The sequence below is a fragment of the Meleagris gallopavo genome, chromosome 2, assembly GCF_000146605.3.
Source record: "Meleagris gallopavo isolate NT-WF06-2002-E0010 breed Aviagen turkey brand Nicholas breeding stock chromosome 2, Turkey_5.1, whole genome shotgun sequence".
NCBI classification, from domain to species: domain Eukaryota; kingdom Metazoa; phylum Chordata; class Aves; order Galliformes; family Phasianidae; genus Meleagris; species Meleagris gallopavo.
In genome coordinates this window covers 90,003,392-90,024,094 of record NC_015012.2, presented here as the reverse complement: position 1 = coordinate 90,024,094, position 20,703 = coordinate 90,003,392, and the positions used below count along the sequence as shown (strand labels likewise).

At 35.3% G+C, this 20,703-nt stretch overlaps 1 protein-coding gene across 1 annotated transcript; it reads right to left on the bottom strand.

Moving 5' to 3' along the window:
• Positions 1-744: 744 nt before the first annotated feature.
• Positions 745-20,063, bottom strand: LOC104909953 (protein eyes shut homolog). Its single transcript, XM_031552678.1, has 4 exons — positions 20,026-20,063; positions 5,296-5,486; positions 3,493-3,584; positions 745-1,947 (listed from the first exon to the last, which is right to left on the bottom strand). Exons 2-4 carry the CDS (start codon positions 5,422-5,424, stop codon positions 1,845-1,847), a joined length of 324 nt encoding a protein of 107 aa, XP_031408538.1. The 5' UTR covers positions 5,425-5,486; positions 20,026-20,063; the 3' UTR covers positions 745-1,844.
• Between the last annotated feature and the right edge of the window lie 640 nt (positions 20,064-20,703).

Sequence of the window (20,703 nt, the reverse complement as noted above, 5' to 3'; positions counted from 1 at the left end):
ACACAATGACTAAACGTTCCTTGAGCATCTTCAGAGTCAGTGAATCCACCACCTCCCTGGGCAGCCCATTCCAGTGCCTGACCATTCTTTCGGAGAGGAAGTACTTTCTAATTTCCAGCCTGAATCTCCCCTGGTGCAAATTGAAGCCATTCCCTCTAGTCCTATCACTAACTACACGAGAGAAGAGGCTAACACTCAGCTCACTACAATCTTCCTTCAGACAGAGAGAGTGATAAGGTCTCCCCTGTGCATCCTCTTCTCCAGACTAAACAGTCCCAGATCCCACAGCTGCACCTCATAAGGCCTTCATTGGTCTAGACATACTCCAGGGCCTCAACATCCTCCTTGAAGGGAGAGGCCCAAAATTGAACACAGTATGTAGAAACGTATGCCTTACAGCATTAGCACACTTCTAGTATTAACAGCCATTGCTGTTAATAAATTATAGCTTACACTTATCAGTCAGTTGAAGAGGTGGCCAATTAAGTACGTTTCCATTAAGTATACTGCATTTACATGTACATGAAACAGCCATTGGATGATCTCTTCACCTATATATTGTTATGTTAGAATCAAGGTAAAATATTGGCATCTTTGAGATAATAAAAAAGTAGGAATTTACTATAAAAATAATTTAAAAAAAAACACATCCAAAGAGGTATCCACAGATCAACATACTATGAAAGAGATATCTCTATCACTTTCTGCAGTTTTTTTCTACAAGTTTTATTTATTATCCACATATTTCACCAGCTCAGAAGCCCTAGGGAAAATCTGGGCTTTGTTGTATATTCTGAAGTATAACAAATACAGCATATTTTGCACCATATGGGTTATTTCAGGCCTTCACAAAAGCTATCAACAAACAAGTAAAGTACAAGCTCCAGAGAGAGCATATGTTGCATTATGGCATGATTAGAAAGACCTTTTACTGACTAGAAGAATAAGAAAACATCTTCATCTCAAAACCAAGATAATCAATCCCCCAAAGCCCTACAGATAATTAGTGAAAATTTCAAATTACGAACTTCATGAGAAAAATGCACCCTTTTCATATGATGTCTAGGCTGATGCAGCACCTAGACCAGTTTTCTAATCTTAATGGTCAGGGTCAATTAAAAAAAGAAATACAAATTTGATAGATTCATTTTAAAGAAAAGAAGTTTTATTGGTGACATCTACTGCATAATCAATTCATAAACTGCTAGCTTTGTTAAAGTCATTGCCAACTGTGATCTGAGATAAAAAGTAAATTTAATTTAACCAAGGATTTTATGATGCTATTATTATCGGTATGGAAATGGTTGTTGTTCCAATGGAGCATTAGAACAAACATGTAAACTTTCCAATGCTCGAGTCTTTTTAACATTTTCTTCCCTCTATAAGGCCTGCAAAAATCTAATCCCTGTGCGATATTGTCCATACCCAGACTTTCAATATTGCGTTATCAATTCACTTGTAACAAAATCCAGACAATCAGACGTGTGTAAAATAGGCACAATGATTTTCATTAAAAATAAGACTTAGTAAACAACCACGCTATCTCGCATATAAATACAGGGTTCTTGGGCACTGCTCTGAGGCACATGCTCCATTTTGCAGCCAAAACCACAAACTAATTTGGGGCAATATCCTATCTGAAATTATCAATCTTTCCAAGATCTGTGATGAAGATCCTGTCCTGTTACTGCATCCAGTTTTTTTCAGTTGTTACAGTTGAGACACAATATTCCATCATCGTGAGAAATTTATTTCAGAAATGCTGCTATTTTACTTTCAGTATGAACGTTTTGGTGAACTACAAGGACTGGATAGAGAGCAGTGCCTGACAGTAATATGCATGTTTATTTACAAACATTAAAAGGTGTAACATTACTGGTGTGAACAAAAGTAATGATCTCGGTAGGAAATTTGTCCTTTTCTTGGTCTATGATGTAAAATACTTTTCTGTAAGCAGAAAAGGAAGATATCATCACTAATTTTCATCATGCTTCAACTTGTATTACACAATCCTACTTCTATTCGTTTTGTTAAATTTGACAATATAGAGGCAGCATGCTGTTTGCAAATGGCTTACATTCAGTAACTGAAATGTGATGCATTTAGCGAATTTGTCAAAAATCTTTCTATCACAGCTCCACATCAAAGGTGCTCCAAACAATTAGTGATACTTAAGAAGAATGAAAAATTTATTTCACTGAAATAGTACATTACCATCATTATGCTTTTTTTTTTTTAAATTACCCATGATGTTCGTTCATAATTCTTAACATCTGCAAAACAAAGAATATCCTACCCTGTGCATATACAGTGTGGTATAGTATTCACCAAATCCTGCATTCCCGTCCTGGCTTTGCCAACTCCCCAGATACTGTTATTCCAAACTTACTTATCTCACTGAAAGTCAGTTCTGTGATGATTAAATCATATTTGCAAAGCTCTACACGGCCACTGAATAAGCTACTGCAATGTTTCACCACAGTTGTTTTAATTTTTATTCTGCCTTATTATACCACAGTTGATTAAACTAAATGTTAATTTCATGAAACAAAATAGTGAACATTTCAAGAATGATTATATTAAATCTAGTTGTCAACACATTTTTGTTAACAGAAAGGATATAAAGCAATGGGTACTTTTCAGTACGGAATATACTTTTGCTTAACTCAAGCACATGTGAAGATGCACTTTATGAAATCAAGATGATGCAGCTTCTAACCAAATCCTTCTGACATTTGTACCATTAAGATTTTAAATCCTAAGAAAATTTCAAAATCTATTTCTAGTCCATTACAGAGGCTGGACTGATCATCAACAACTACTCAATGCATATTATGAATCCTATTAATGTTATGCATTCTCCTTCTCTTTCAACAGCAAAAATCAGTTTGCCTCATCTTACCTGAACACTCCTTAATATTCATCATTCTCTGCAAATGAAATACCTTTTTAGACACACTGAAAATAGAAATGGGAATGTTTTTACCCCAGGCTATTGATATGCATTTTAGTTTGAATTATCAAGTTCTTTCCTTCTCAGGGAAGTCGGAGAATAAAAGATAATAATTACAAAATAGGTACATTTACACTATGGTAATTAATGCAGCCCTGTTTTTCAAGAATTACTACATCAAATGTTTCTAATAGTTACATTTTCGTTGTTGCAAATTCAGATTTTTCCTGATTTTTCCTTTATTAAGCATCTTGGACTTACTGCACAGTAGCTTTTCTGCTTGATTTGTAATTTTAGCTTTGGCACACGACAGTGATGAAAATAAATATATTTCCTTTCAGCACATCAGTGATGTAACTAGCACTGTCCAACTATTTGAAATATTCTTTCCAAGGAAGAGTTGCATTCCACACTGCCAGAAAATAATTTCACTGCACACATTCAGATACACTCATAGCTAATGGGATAAAATGTCACTGTCCAACTTAGACAATCTCTGAGGCAATTATAAACACAGACAACAATGAAATATAACTTACCTAATCTGCACTTTATACCATTGTCCATCATCCACTCTAGCAGGAGTTGTGATGTTTTTGACTTGAGTTGCTCTACCACATACAAATTGGTACTACAGAGTGGGAAAAAATGCTTTTATTACATTATTTGTACTATCTAAAGATCTAGTGGCTTAGAAACTTTTATTTAAAAATAAGAAATGGTCTCATGAAAACCTGAAGGACGTCATGCGAATCAAGAAAAACTAATGCTTTAAAGATCTAGATCAGGAGTCTACCATATAAAATATATATAAGCACATGAAAACGTTTGCTAGCCTGCATGAAAATGCTTTTATCTTTGTGTACTGTACAATCAGATTGTATTATTATTATCATGAACCTGATTTGCAAAGAAGTTGACCATCTGCAACACAGTTGACCATGAGTAAATTTTACTTATCATTTTATGGCCTCCTTATAGTTCCAAACACGTAATGTAGCATGCAAGCTTGAGCATTTAGGAACACCATTTAATTTCCTATACTAATGTGAACAAGCACTTGATTTCATGGTTTGTCTACTTGTAATTGTAGCTTGATTGTGGGCTTAGAACCTCTTGTTCATTGGGCTTTAAATCTACGTTTAATTGAACATTTTGTGAATGATTAAGTGAATTCAATTAGTTTTAACATGGCACACTGGGAACTCTGAATAGATTTTTGTCAATTAAAGCACTTTCATATTTTATGGTGCTTACGATATGTTAGGAAAATATTTTTCTGCATCATTACTTTACTATGAACAAGTAAGATAGACTTAAATCCATCCGCATTTTCTAAATCTTGAATAATATCCTGTCCAAACTACCCTTGTTTATTCCAGATTAAGATAATCACTATAAAATAAAACACAGTAAATAACAATATAATAAAATAAAGTAAAAGGTTATTTTTTATTATTTTCCCTTTTATCTGCAGTTTATATACCTTTTTATAATCAAGTTCTTTAAAACATGAAAATCAATAGAATACGAATATTCATTTCACTATTCTTGCAGAACACTCATTTCTCTATCTTTGCAGAAGAATATAATAGCTTTTGGAAGTTTTTAACAGTAAAAAGGAAGATCCATTATGAAAAAAGAAACCATTCTTCTAATATCTTAAATCTTCTTACATCTCTTCACAAATACAAAATTATGTCTTCCTCAGAAAAGAAAGAATGATTTGCCAAAGGTAAAGATAGCATAGACTTCATTCCTTACTGTGTATACACAAATGTATTTTAATCTACTTTGTTCACACAAGTCAAGCAAATAGTTTTTTTGGATACTTTGGAACTTCAATTAACACAACAAATTGAGTAAAAGGTTTCTACTCATACCCATGTAGTAAGAAAGATTTGTTCTCTTCCCTTACACAGTAAATTTTTTTAATGACAAAAGTCATTCAGTTCCACAGCCTTTTTCTTCACAACAATTTTAATGAACACATGAGGAGATTAAAGAGGTTTAGTCTTTGCACGTAAGAAGGAATATCTAGAAAAATCTGATTGTGTTCTTTTTTTGTCTTTAAATGTGATATTTTCTGAGAGACTTTCCCCTTGTAACTACTATTCAGTTTAACCAAGAACTACCTCTTATGAGACATATACTCACATCCCATGAGACATCATTCTATGAAAAGTTTGACAAATATTTTCCTTAAAATACTAAAGAATCTCAATAACCTCTACAGCACATACAATCCTCTACAGTAAAAAAAACAGAAAATATATATTAAAATTATTATAGATCCCAACTTTTACTTTCTTCCCCTTTAGCAGAATATTTTGATGCCTTACCTGTAAGATGCCATGTCTGATAAAAAGCTGAATTAAAAACTGTCCTATTGTTTCCGAGCTCTCTTCAATATATAGGAGTAGTCCATCAGGTTTATAGGTCTTAAATTCCAAGTGGATGAAGTTTTGCATGTTTAAATGCAAGCCTTGAAATTTCAGGTAAGAATCACCATAATAGTGAGCATAACTAAAATCTGTAAATTAAATTTTGAGAGAGATAAATAAAAGGATACATTTTTTGTCTATAAACACTGTATTCTTATTCTACTAACAGTAGCAAAGATAAAGGATACTCTTTTACATCTATCAGATCAACACGTAAGAATAAAAAAAACGGTATTAGTTTTATTCCTTCAAAGACTAATGCTAACAATACGTAAAACCAAACATAAAGGTATATGATAACCAGTCAACTAGGATCAATGCCCGAAAGGAAAGGCTCTGAAGTTGATGGCACTTGGAAAATACCTAGCAGCAAAGAAACATGTTCTCAAGCAAATCTTTGGTCTTGCTTAAGACAAAAGTAGTTTTCTGAAAGTTAGGAATTCACATAGTTTTCTGTGAAAAAAATCAAGGAGTCTTCTTCTTTCTTTCCCTTCCTCCCTCCCTCCCTCTTTCTCTTCCTTCCATAATGTCTTTTATTTTCTTCCTCTTTTCCTTCTTTTCATTTTCCTTCCCTTTCACTTCCACATTTTGTGTTTCTACAGGATCAGTATTCAACACACACATATATTCATGAACAAATTCAAACGCTTATGAGATTAGCTTTGTACTTCCCAGTATTTACACTGACTCCTGAATCAGTACATCTATCTGCTCTAAAATAATTAAAAACTTTCTTTTCCACACATGTGACACAAAAGAAATTTAGTTGTTTTGTTGTCATAGAACTATAATACTTTGAATTTTTTACAAGTAAGAATAAGCCTCACTTCTAGAACCACAGAAAATACAATTACTTGCTTAAACAACTTTATGAGAGTGTTATAAATTTAAAGAAATAACAACAACTTATCCATCCTGCCAAAAAAAAGTCAGTAAAACAATACAAACCTAGATAAAACACACAGCATGGAGTAAGTGAATTTTGTTATTTTGCTTGGCTAATATCTCACTGAATATGTGAACTGAATATGAGTATCTCTGAAGACTACAAATGCCATTTACGTTTTCTAAAATAGACTGAATTTTAATTTTTTGGACACTGATTTCAACAGCAAATAATATGTTTAAATTGTGAACACCAATGATATCGGCATAAATTACACGCTACACCAATGTAGCCCTCCTTTAAAGTTATGCTGAATTTTATCTTTTCATGTCTTTTCAGAAAGCCATTTACAAATTTGTGTTTAGAATCACTATAGTCAAACATTCAACAAATGTCTTCAAAAATTCCGAGAAGAGGTGAAGAACAAATAGCAATAAAACACTGATATACGTACGCTATATGTTCAGCATTGTAGAAGAAACCAAAAACTTCAAACAATACCAATTGATAATCACTGGTGTAAAAAAAATGTGCTCATAATTTTAGATGTATATAGATTTTACATTTCTGTTATGAAATACAGGCCTTTATCTGTAAAGTTCAGGAAACTCAAAATTGATCAGACAATTTCCTCCATTTTACAGACAGGATTATCACTCTATAAAAAGAGCAGACACAGCTTTAGAGGATTACCTCCAATCCCCACCCCTGTTTTGTTCACCTTCTCAATTTCTAAATCACTCCCTCATTCCATTTGCCCTAACCTGCCCCTGTGCATGGTTTTGCTCCTCCTACAGCATCATGCAGCTATTTACACATCCCTGAGACACTGATATTAAACCTGCCTGACTCCACTTAGGAGTTATGTTCAGCACATAATTAAGAAAATTTGTGCAAATAGGTTGAAGTGTTGTATTTTCTCTGATGCCGCACTGATGCAAGGCATCTGATCACTAGAAAGGATATTAAAGTCTCTATACTGTGCGAAGAAAAAGAAAAAAGGGCAGGGAGAGAGCAAAGGCATTTACCCATGCTTCCTAAATTTATATTATAAGTGGTAACTGTACCCAGAACTGGATCATCTTTAAGATTCAAGAAAGATCAAATAAACCAAAGCTAGTGGTTTCCACATTTAGCTTTCTACGATAATTATAGTAAGCATACAGATATTGCAGAAAAAAATTATACTTTATTCTTCCTGAGGTTCACACTTATTTATCTTCCTAAGATCCCAAATAAAGCTGCGTAGCAAAGTAATACATTCCATTATTCAATGGACTTAGCGACAATTTGCCTTCTTATTGGACATATGTTTATGCTGCTACAAAGGAAGCTTTTTAAAGGAAACAGTTCAGTAGTTAAATTATTGAAACAGTGTTTTGTGTCCATAAAAATGGAAAGAGTTAATGAGAGAAAGCATATAATTTGTTTTGCAGACTCCAGTTTTTATAAAACCAATCAAACATGCTACTTGAATCACAAATGGCTCCATACCCTCACATAATAGCTATTAACTAAATCTACCCCTGGGGTTTTACCTATAAGGAGTTTTACATTATTTTTAACAATACATAATTTCCTTTCATAGAACAGAAGCTTTGCTTATAATCCCTCTACCACACTTATAAAAGCAGCTTATCCATTTGACCTCCAGAATTGTCTTCCTAGATTGCTATTTGTCCTAAAGCAGAGGAGGGCTCATCACCCAATCCTAGCAAAGAAAAAAAGAAAGGAAAGAAATTGAAACTGTATTTTATCTTTCACTCTGAATGTCTAATACTTGCTTTTTCCTAAGAAACAGGAAAGCCCTTTGGCTGACAAAATCCTTTCAGCTGTAGCTTGTTCCCCTGCGTACATACAGTTCTCCACTTGAATTCATATTAATTTCAGAATGTTAAAAGGTTTGAGATCTAACCATGCCGTAAGCATCTACACAGGCAGTTCTGCAGCCCAGTTGACTGGCAACCTTCATTAATTCTTGCTAGTATCAACTGGATTTCCTCAGTTCCACTGAGCTTTGGCTGCCTAAGCTTCAGAACCAAGGGCTTCAAATTTAAAACCTGAGCTGGACAAGTGTACATCTTTTTCTTTTTTTAAAGGCAGTAAAAGATGAACAAAAATTTTAATATGCTCATTAGCCTGTCCTCATGGATTATGCAACTTCTGTCTCTGGATATTTGTCTGTCTAATGCATTCTCTGCAATTTGCCAGGATTCAGTTATACAGAGGATTCCAATAAACATTTTTCTTCTTTCTACTACTGTTTTGTAATGTTTCACATATTAAACTCCCTGATTGCTTCTTCCCTTTTTTATGGCCTCATCTTCTACATAATTCACTACTCTTTTAATTAGAAGTACCTTACAACAAGCAAAGAGAAGGCATCATCGCCTATTGAAGAGACTCTCATGAAAAATATTAACAATTCTGTATTTGGAAATTTTATCTATTTTTGATGAAGAATGAAAAGATCTCTTAGAACAGTGTATAACCACTGCCATGAGAAAGTTATGTTCATTGAAAACTAGGGAATGAGAAGTGACAATTTTTCAGAAAAGTATATCCACTTGCAAGGTTTGCTTCACTGGACTAGATATAGAATCACTTCGCCCCAAAGCCAAACTCCAACAGCTGTCCCATAGCCAATGCTTGTGCAAACAGAATGCAAAGAGCAATACCTCTGGGATATCCTGTTAGCTTTCAGCAGATGAAACCTTTAGACAGCTGACTAACAGGCCCTGACACTCATAAGTGATTTTAACCAACTCAGTATCTGCTGTAAAGGTAATTGGCTGGATGAAATCCAGGAGATTTCTAGACAATCTCTTGATGCAGGCAACTAGTTAATCAGCTAGGAGAGATGCTGTGCAACACACCACCAAGGGAAGACTGTTGGATAATGTAAAGGTCAAGGGCAGCCTTAGCTGCAATGACTAGGAGACTGTGGAGTTTAAGACCCTAAACGAAGCAAGATAAACAGCAACTCCGAACTTGGAGAGACAGATTTTAACCCCATCGGGGATCTTCTTGGCAGAGCCCCATTAAAAAATTCTCTTGAGGGAAAAAGGGCTGAATAGAACTAACTAATCTTAAAAGACAGCATTCTCAGTGCTCAGGAAAGGAAAAGTGCAGAGGTGGAAGCAGAGACAGGCTGCTTGGAAGGAATATGAGATCAGAAGAATCTGGAAAAGCAAAGCTGGAATTGAAACTACCAAAATATGCAAAGGACAACAAGAAAGGTTTTGTATGCTACAACTGTTAGCAAAACAAATATTGCAGGGGCCCACTGGTCAGCTTGACCTAGTGCAAAACAAAGTTGAGATACTCAGTTTGCCTTATTATTCAGTGTTGAGCCTTGTTTTCCCACCTTTCAGATCCCTCCTAGCTCAGTTTGCAGAGTCAAACCACTTGGACATATGCAAGTCTGTGGAATGAGATGACATCTATCCATAGGTGTGGAAGGAAGCGGATGATGTCATTGCAAGATGGCTCTCTTCCATTTTCTGAGAGGTCGTGGCAGTCAGCAGAGACCCCTGGTGTCTGGAAAAAGGCACTCAGCCTTAACATCGTCTTTGGCAAGGCTACAGAGCAAACAATCTTAGAGGCAATTTCCTAAGTCATGAAAGACAAGACGACTACTGGGAACAGACAGCATGGGCTTACCAAGGCCAAATCATCAAGGCCTGAACCTCACTGCTTGCTATGATGAGAAGGATAAGTCCTTTAAAGGTCATTTTTCCTGCTAAAACACTGCAGGTATACCAGTACAGCACTGTAAGAAACTGTTACACATGAGGTACAATTTCCTGGGACTAGCAAGAATCAATATCCTGTAAACTGTGGCAAAATAAATTGATTTGCAGGATACTATAAACTGGTTTGCAGATCATTAAACTACTGATAACAAGAAGATTGACAACACACTGTAAAGAGAATTTAATTCAGCAAAATATACTGGGAGAGGACAGACGAGCACCTCAACCACCACTGACATTTCACATGAAGAAAAAAGCAGCATCTGCAATTCTTTGTACTAAGTCAGATAAAACATTTTATTTTACTAGCACTTCCATCCATTTCAGCCTCTATAAATAGTCATTCACAACATTCTTTTAATTTACAAAACACCTGCAGAATGTTTAAGTTCAAGAAATATTTTAGTGTATTATTGGAGAGATTAGTGCTGGTAACTCCGCAGTGACCTTGTAAGTAATTTTTTCATTTTTATTTCATAAAGGTATCTTCAGTCCTCTAACTAGAACATCACAAGGAAAACTCAGCCATAACATTTCACAATGAAACTTGGTGCCTAGGTTTATTTCTTCACTTTCTGAGGACCATGGAACATGAACAAAAAGTAAATTTTATTAGTATTCATTTATCTTTAAGTTGAACATTAAAAAATGAAGGGGGAGATATTTATAACAAAACTCTGTAAGTAGCAGAGCTGCTTAGTGAAACTTCCTTTCCTAATTGAAATGTATGTCTTCACCAAAATAATTTTAACATTATATGTTATTATAAAAACATGGTGCCTATGTCTGTGGTAGGGGGACTGGAACTAGATGATCTTTAAAAGTCCCTTTGAACCCAAAGCATTCTATGATTTTACGATTAGTCATTCTACGATCCTACACCCTGGAAAAGATTTTTGAACAACTGACTATTCTCAGTTATAGTTAAATATTTTATCAAAGCTACAGTGTATGCAAGCTTTTCACTTAATACTTCCAAATAATTTCAAACATTAAACAGCTATTTGCACTTGCTTCATTCAATCTACACTTCTGTTTGCACCTAGATCACATTTGATATTGATAATTGATTCTTTCTAGTTACTACCCTTTTCATACTGCAGTTGGTATGCACAGTTTTAATTATGTGATTTGATGGCAATTTCAGTCACTATATCTTCACAGACATGAGAGGCAGGAGGATAAGAGACAATGATTTTTAAGTGAAACAGGTAACTTTCCACAGCAGAAACATGCTTACTGTCAGAGCTGTAAAGAATTCATGCTTCACTACTTCTGTGAGGTCTAACAGAATATAAAAACATGGTGTAAGAGATTACTTCGGGAGGTCCAGGGCCCCCAATACAGCAAAGATGTGGAGCTGCTTGAGAGAGTCCGGAGGAGGGCCACAAAGATGATCAGGGAGCTGATCGCTATCCCTACGAAGTCAGGCTGAGTACCTGGGCTTATGACACTTGCCTGCTGCCTGATTTGCCTGGGCCAGCTATCTGAAACTTGCTTGTCTCTCCTGGACCCGCTGTCAGTTGCCTACTGCTAACCTGCTCTTCCTGACTAAGGCCAGCAAATTCTGCCACCACTTATCCTTGCACCGTTGCTCCTGCATCAGCCTTGGACCATTGGAACAGCATACAACAGGACACCATGGATCCTAGAAGTGACTATTCCCACCTGACATAATTCTTGCTCTTTTCCTATCTTTCCTATCACTCACCCACCTTCCCTTCCTCTATTTTATATTTGCAAACAGTATTTTAAAGGTTTTAGTTCATTTTCAAGTAAGTCTCATATTCTTCCATGTTGTCTTTAGTCTTTTCAGCTGAAATACCTTAAAGAAGAACAGAGCAATGACTTTCAACCAGTGTTTTTATTTCTAGATGCAGTGTTACTTTCACTGTGATATGCCTCACCTTTGGTTCCACATAACATACCCTCAGTTACAGTGAGCCTGTTTTACCTGTCAGAGAAGCCTGTACTGTGTGACTAGTAGAGAATTATAGTTATGTTTTTCTCTCAAAGTTGAATGTTCTCTAATGTGGCGTGCTAGACAACAATAAAATGTGGTTAACATCCAGAACTGTTGCTAGTGCAGCCTATAAGTAGCTTTTAAGCAAAGAAAAACAACAGTTATGAATAAACCCTCTTTACTGTTCTTTTGTCATGCTTACACAGAACTACAGATATGAGTAGTCTGCAAAATTCTTCTGAAAGGGAAACATGGCTGTTTTAGAGCTCCTGTCTTACAGCATTTGTCCTTGAAGTCTAAACATACACAAATACACACAAGTCAGCTCCCTGAAACGTATGGAAATTCAGATCCTAAAAGCCATGAAATTCATTCCTTTTTCCTGCAATTACTGTATAATTTCTCTTTTCACAGGCATTCAGTCAGTCAGTCCCACTGATCCATTTGTTGAATAACTCCTTCAGTTTCCAGCCAGATTGATTCACATGAAAACCCATACCTTTACTGGCTGTTTGTAGAGAGATCTGCATTTACCCTTCCTGCTAACTCCATAAAGGAATAATTGGCTGCATTTGCTTTTATTTTCAATCCTCACTCCCAATTCTGTTCAAGAGATATAAAATACAGTTAGAAAAAGAAATTTCCTATTTAATATATCTCTCAAATACATTAACACTTTCAAAAGTGTAACTTAGATAAGTCTATTTCAAAGTAAATGGAAATCTGATGTACCTTTTTTTTTATTCCTCAGAACTATAACAATTTGGAGAGCTTTAGCTCATGCGCCTTTATTGATGAATTCAGGAAATTCGTGAATTTGGAATAATTTTTAGATGATATTCACAAAAAATACTGAAGTTTTAACACCTAACATTAAGCTTCCAATCTCTGTTAATTTCTATTTCAATTTTCATGGATGCCTGCATTCTGAAAGCCAAACTAATGGCCGCTTACTGGTGCCCAGTCTCAGCACTTCAGACAATACTTTTTTTCCAGAATCACTTAGCACAGGTAAATTATGAACATTAACTGCAATACTGGAACAATTGTAACTGCAACATAATTTCTGGAAATAGTTATTTGCAATTTATACAAATAATACATACGCATTTTTCAATACCTTAAAATTCAATATTTATTAGCAGTTAGAATACCAAAAAACAAAATCATTAGAATAACCCTAATTGGAATGGCCCCAACAGGTTCATCAAATCCAAAGTTGATTTCAAATTTCTGTTATTCCTCCAGCCCTTTCCTTATACTGACAGAACTTGAACTCTATGCTCATGCAAGTTTTCTCCTTCAGTTACTTGCCCGTGAGCAATGCTTAAATCGTCAGTTTACCTTCTTACTTTCAGATGCCAAAAATCCTCTTCCTCTTTTGCACTCAAACATTTTCAAGGCCCAGTATAATATCTTTTCCAAGGTTCAGAAAATTATTGCTAGGATCTTATGCCAAAGCATCTTTTGGTATATTTCACTGATGTTGAAATTAGACTGACAGAAATGTCTTCTCTAAAAGCAAAACTACTAAAGATTGCTATAAGAGACATGTCAACTGACACTTGGAAATCCTCATGGTTCTCTTGTCTATGCATTTAATGCTAAGTGTTGTAATTAAATTCTACTCCTACCATTACTGATAAATGTATTCCATCAATAATTCAACTTGAAAATGCAAGTGTATGATATAATGGATGAAAAATCTGACATTTAAAAAAACAGAATCAGAACAAGATATATGTAATGCAGCTTATCTAAACTAAAGGTTTAGAAGAATGAGAGCATAACAGAGGCATTGACTCTACTGAGTTCTAATAATAAAATACTTAAAATGTCTACAGGTGGAAATAAGCAAGAAAATCCTAGAAGTTTCAAGTATTTCTTCTTTAGTTGTCTAGTTTGATCACTCTTGCTTATTTTTTGAATAAATGTTTTTCTGTCTACAAATAAATAATTTCTTTTCTAGAAGAGAATAGTTTCAACACAGCAAAAGCCATAAATTCCATACATACTTCATATTATATATTTCTACATATATATAATTTCTATATGTACTTCATATATACTGGAGTACAATGTCAGATACTGTCTTATGTTTTCTTAATTGTAAAAGTGAATATATTAGTTGATTGCTGTACATTTAAAAGTCATTTCTTTATATGTGTTGATACATACATATATCACCAACCAAGAACTGAGAAAGTGCTGAATCCTCACCACTCCCTGAACTGAGTGAAAGGAGGAACAAGACCTTCTAATAGTAGTCCATTTAAATTATACAAGACAGTTGGAATATAATTAATGGAGGAATTTATTATTCATTAATAAAATAGTTCCTAAAATGGGATTTTGTTTAATGTTTAAATGTGGGTTTTGATGTAAAGTACACTGCATTTTCAGTGTACTTAATTATTAGCTTAGTGAGAGGAACTGAGATCTTTGTGACTGCTATCTGCCAGTGTTTTCCTGTAGGAGATTTTCCAACACATTGGCTAGTTCTACAACATACAAATAATGGAGAGAGGTATATTAAGTTTACTGCGATCTGCAGGTGTATAGAAGAGATTCTTTCAGTGAAGGTATAAAGTCAGAATAACTCAGCCGCATACGGTTCTATTTCAGCTAAAGCCTGTGCTGTTTCTTTCCTTTTAGATGTACTATGAGGGACAGAGAGAGGATCAAATATTATAGCAGGAATCAGCAGCTGCTCCCATCTTGAGGATAACAGGGCTTGCTTTCAGCAGAACTTCACAAGCAGCGGTAAAATCTTTCCCTCCTGCTCCCCCTTCTACAAAGGGCTGGCAGCTGGTGCACAGCCGCCACCAAGCCCTGCTCTGCTGCTTGCATGCTGACAGCCCCACAGCCAGAAGGCACCGCAGCCGCCGCTGGGAGAGCAGTAGAGTGATCCCTAAGCTATCTGGGCTTCTTTTTTTTTTCCTACTCATAAACCTACTTGCTATTTTCAGTCTCTTACAATTGAACTTTGAACAAATGTAACTGAACTAGTTTTAACATTTTAGATACTGCTTTATAAATTTCAAAATAAATTTTCTTGCTGGTCACAGCAAGAAGTATACATAAAATGGCTTGGAAAATGTCCTTCATAGTATTGTAAACTAATCCAGAAGGTAAATCTCTCATTATTCAGAATAAATAATATAGGATCAGAATAGAACAATAATCAAGATCTTGCATAGTGCCCTAAGAACTGCATACCAAAAGCACAACATTTTCATTCTATAATGAGGTAAGCAATAATTCACTCCCATACAATAGCAGATCAATCGCTTAAGCAACATGATTTTCTGACTAAAAGAACAAACAAAAGAACATTGTGAAATCCAGAATAAAACCAGATTTATAACTGGTCAAATCCACTGGGATAAGGGATGGATTTTTAATTATTATTATTATTTTTCTAATGAAGCAAAAAAATGTAATTGTGAACAAGTTTAGAGATGAACAGTATTCGCAGCAGTTCCCTACCAAGCTGTCTTTTACAAACAAGCTGAAGCTATTGATCCTAATAACAGGGCGCTCTGAAATAATTTGCCCCACCTGCTGGAAGTGTGACTGTCTCTATATCTTACATATACAACTGAGTTTAATCTATTGTACAGCCTGCTTTTATTTTCCCCAAACCACACTGCAGTGCTAAGGAGAGGCTGTCTTATAAAAGAAATATTAAAGCACTTAACTAAAAGTGCGGGGAGCCTTATTCCTCCTTCCCTCATTAACCTACATTAAGTAGCAGAAGCCTGCAGGCTGCCTAGTATGCATGGATTTTATCCCCACTTAATTTAGGAGTTCTAAAGAAGACCTGCACGCGTGCAAAATATTGACAAAAGTCATTTGGTGAATGTTAGAAGTTCTTAATCATTCACAGTATTAATTTACTCAGTTATGTACAATAATGGAGGTATAAGATGGATGAATACAACATCACACGCTGTTTCATTTTCTAAGTAGCAATGGTCTAGGTCCTGCTAATATAACAAGTACTAACAAAACAAATGCTGCCATGAATATTTAAGAATTTAAATAGGGAAAAAATTATTAATAACAGTACAGAAAATGCCACACCACATAAAACTCAGTGAATGTTTTGAAGGTCATCCAAATGAACTAGGTTTAAAAATAGGATCGATAAATTTAGTAGATATCGTTTATGACAATGTATTAGGGAAAACCAAAACTCAAAACATATAATATGTGATTCATAAAATAGATAGCCAAAGGAGTGCCAGATCTTCCTTCTTCCTTTGTATGAAAACTAGTCACTTGTACCGTAAGTACAAAATTCTTACTTGACAGCTTTTTTAATATGGGAACTTGCAGCTCAGGGGTAGCAGAAGACATAAAATTATAGTGCTGTTTGAGTAACTTATTTCAAAATACTCATTTAATGTAATTTCTTAGCTGAAAAATTTTAGTTCACAGTTGGAGTTACAGATTAAGCACTGTAGAATAATTTCCCCTGTGTAGAAGAACTCCTAGTGCCAAAAAAGCCTTCCCAGAAATGTTGCGTAGCAAAGATTTTGTATGAATCATGAAGATTAAAGCATTCAGATATAGGACGTCTTCCAGAATAACTATATGTATCAAATTTGTCTCCAGTAATGAAGCAAACTCATGTTGCTTCAGAGTCAGTGTGTTTGTTTGCATTATGCTTGACTGTAGCGTTCCTGGTTGGAATCTAAAAAATATATTTACACACACACACAGTATATACAAGATACAGGGTTTCTAAAAACGCGTTCAGGAAAAGCTTCCCACTTTTGATCATAATATAAACAGAAAGCTAACTGCAAACCTAACTGCAGGGACTTGTCTGAATGAGATAAGTGGCTTAAGAAATACTGGCTAGCAAGCAGTCAGAGCTGTAAAACAAAGAGCAGTCACCCATACACCCTTATTTCTGAAGGAAAAAAAAATAAAATCAAGTAGGTGAAGGTGTTCGCTATCAAGATGATACAGGCAATTAAAATGGCAAGATCAAGAGATTTTGCTTCTGAAGAAAGTATGTGAAACATAGCATTTGATCATGTTACAGAGAAATGCATTTATATGGGAAAATTTTCCAATAGAAAAGAAGATCTGAGGACAATAAGAAAAGCTGGAAACACTGGTTACATTTAGAATAGATACAAAGACATTAACAAAGTAAAAAAGATGCTGTAGAGATAATATAGCCACATACATTTATGCATGCCACATAAGAAACTCAGAAGATATTATAATTCAGATAAGTGAGCAAAAGTGAGAAAACGACAGAAAAGAATCCTAGCTAGCAAAAGAGAGAGAGCAGACAGGATAAATCAGGAGCAAGAGGGAGAATCAGCAAAGTCACTAATGCAAGCTGAGGGGAAGGTAAGTGTTAAGAGCTTCACTCTAAGGAAGATTACGGATGGCATTTCTGAAATTGTGAAAAAGACAAGACAGGATTATCTGTGATCAGAACTCAGGTGGAAGCTTATGCAAAGTGGTAATACCATCTGGCAACCTGCAACAGCAGGAGAATTAATTTACCATGTAGAGGTCCTTGCCAGCTTTCTGCTCATGTTTGCAGTTGCTCTTCTCACATTCATGGAATGATGTTGACTCTTCCACAAGTATGAGGAAACCATAATCAGCTTTCACTTACAAAGCACATCTACCCAGATCCTCTGTAACTTTAACAAAACAACATCTTTCAACTACTAGTTTATCAGCAAGTTCCTCATAGGTATAAAAGATTATTTTACAGAAAATAAGAATGGAAAACAAACATTTAAGTCATGTCCTTCTGAAGGAAAGCATGGGCTCTGAATGTTAGTATCAATTAAAGAGATTACTTGTTATTTGGATGGGTTATCTAATTTATCCATAAAAAAAGCTGGAAAAAAGCTGTATATCACATTGTCTTCCTGTTTAAGCAAGGGAGAGGAGTGCCCAGTGGGAACTTCAACTGCTCCAAAGCAATTTCTTTCAAAGAATGGCAAGAAAACACTGCCAGTTCTTCTGCAGATCCTAGAAAACCACTTTATATCAGTACTTAAACAAGAGAATTCATGTCACTATGGAAGGCGTGTTGTCCAAGAAGACAGGTTGTTTTTTTTTTGTTTTACCAGTTTCTGTGCATCCGGATCCTGCATCCAGCTGGGTCACTACATCTGCAAGCCTGCTTTAGGAAGAGTCCCTTGGTATTGTTAGCTTGAATGGACCAGATGCCTATAATTTGAAGTCACATATTTCCTAATATGCCCCACCACTTCTAAGAAAAATATAGGATATCAGGATAAGCTGGTTACAGAGAGACCCTCATTTCAACTTCACACTTTTTCTTACAAGTCTTTATATCACTTCCCATCTATGATTGTTTATATTACTGTTTATAAGATATTAAGTGGATAAAATCAGTACCTTTACTATAACATGTGCATATTTACAAAGCCCATGTGTTTATCTCTTATTAAAAAGAAATAATGTTTGTGAGGAAGGTGAATGTAAATGCCAACTTACCTGCATCCAACAACTCCATACTTAATGAGATGTAAACCTGAAGATGGAAATGTTTGAAGAACTTAAGGAAAAGCTGAGGTACAAATTTAGAGTTTACACAGGACCTGGAAATAGTCACATTTCACATCCAGGCCCATCCATAAATCCTTCTTCATAGTTGCGTGATATTCTGCCCAAATTGGCAACATGCCAAGCACTTTCATTTGAGTGTTTACCTGTCCTAGACAGTGTTCTCACCATTAAAAAATAAAGTAAACATGAATCCTAACATGCTTAAGTACCACACAGGACTTTTGACAAACCTCAAATCTTGTTTTGGTCAAAATAAACAGAAAAACATCTGCAAAAGTAGACTACTGTTTGAGAGCAAGATTGCATTATATTCTATTTCTTTAGAAAGTGAGATAGGAATTGTCAACTGATATACATAAGGATGAGGAGAAAAAAAAAACCAAAAAACTTTTCTGCCAAAATAAAGTTGAAAAAAAAGAAAAAAAAAGCATTTAATTATAATCTTGAGTGTGATGACATTTCCTTTACACAACTCTGTTTCAAACTCTCTCCAAGATCCAAATGTGGCTCATTAAAAATGCTTTCCAAGGCATAGAAACTCAAGCAATTTGAAATAGACATTTACAGATAAAATACAAAACCAAAAAATGGCTTCATATTAATTGACATCATGTTCACCAAAAATCTTCTGAAAATCTTGTGATTAAAGAGAAATGCTGTAGGGTTTAAGGCTTATTGTTTTCAATTGTTATGACATCAAAAGTAAAAACAAAGTTGCAGTGCTTTTCATAACATGAGGAGCTCATGCTGTGCATGCTTTTAGGGGAACAGTCATGAATGAAAACCAGAAAGAGCCTGGAACACAGAGACTTTCTTCTGAAAACTTGCATTAGCTCAGCACACAGCAATTCAGAATCTAATCTATAGTATGGCACTATGCAAGGATTATATTATTTACAATAGTCTTTCTAGCCTAAGAGAAATATTGAAATCACTAATTATCACCATTGTTAATATCATTCATGGTCTTCACTTTTCTCACACAGGTAGTGAACTACTATCCTTCCACAAGATGAGAAAGTTACACACAAGGAAGGTAAGTTAAATAATGTTCCAGGTTAACAAGTAACATCTACATGAAACTTTCCCAATTTCTATCTACCTAAAAGGAAAAAGAAATCTTGGGAGAATGCTCACAGAACAGAAGAATGAAAGACCACCCTATTTTTTAGGACTTATAAAAGATACAGACAGAATCTTTTACAGCCCATCCCCAAATTACTATTTCCAATTGACTATATGATTTGGTACCTATAAGGTCCAGAACATCATAAATTCATCTTACATCTTTCAAATGTTCTAATGTAAGGATTCACCTGAAATTAAAATCCTAGCATTATCAATGGTTGATAATTGTACTTATGTACAATCAATGAATATACAGATGATATATCCAGGAGTTTGGCTGATGTAATTATTATACTAAAATAGGAAAAAAGGACACTCACCCTATCCTGGTCTCGCGTGATAGACTCTGGTGGAGCAGATCTCCAGAAGAGATCCTTCCCTGTTGGCAGTCAGCTATTAAATGGCTCTAGGAGAGGTGGAGTCAGGCTCCACCCCTTCCTGCAGCACAGGTGAATTGCCTTCACCTGTGCTCCGTGGTTGACTTATTGCTCGCCTCAGGTGATCAATCAGAGCTTCAGGCCATGATTCAGCAGCCCCATACATAACTACCTTCTCAAGAATAAGAAAGTCCTATGATTTATGTGACCTTCCTCAGCCTCATTGTGAAGCTTTCTCTCCCCTCCATCAGTACAAGTTTTATCAATTGACAGTTCTGATATTTAGAATGGGTGTTGAAAATGTCTGAGGAGAGAGAATCAGCTTCCTGCTATACAGAGGATGAGTTAGAACAGCATGCAAACTGGGCAGCACACTGAACTTTGTGTGCAGCTTTAAGTTCCTATGACTTAAATCCTTTGCCCTTATTGAACCCCTAAATCAGATTCTATCCGTATGATCATACTGCAAAGACTTTTCCTGAAGGAAGGAGCAGCAGTTTCTTTTCCTACACAGACAGTAAGCATATTTAATATGTGACAACAATTCACATATACACACACATTACTGTCAAGGAAGTGACATATATATTACAAAACCGTCTGCCTGAAGAAGTTTAACCC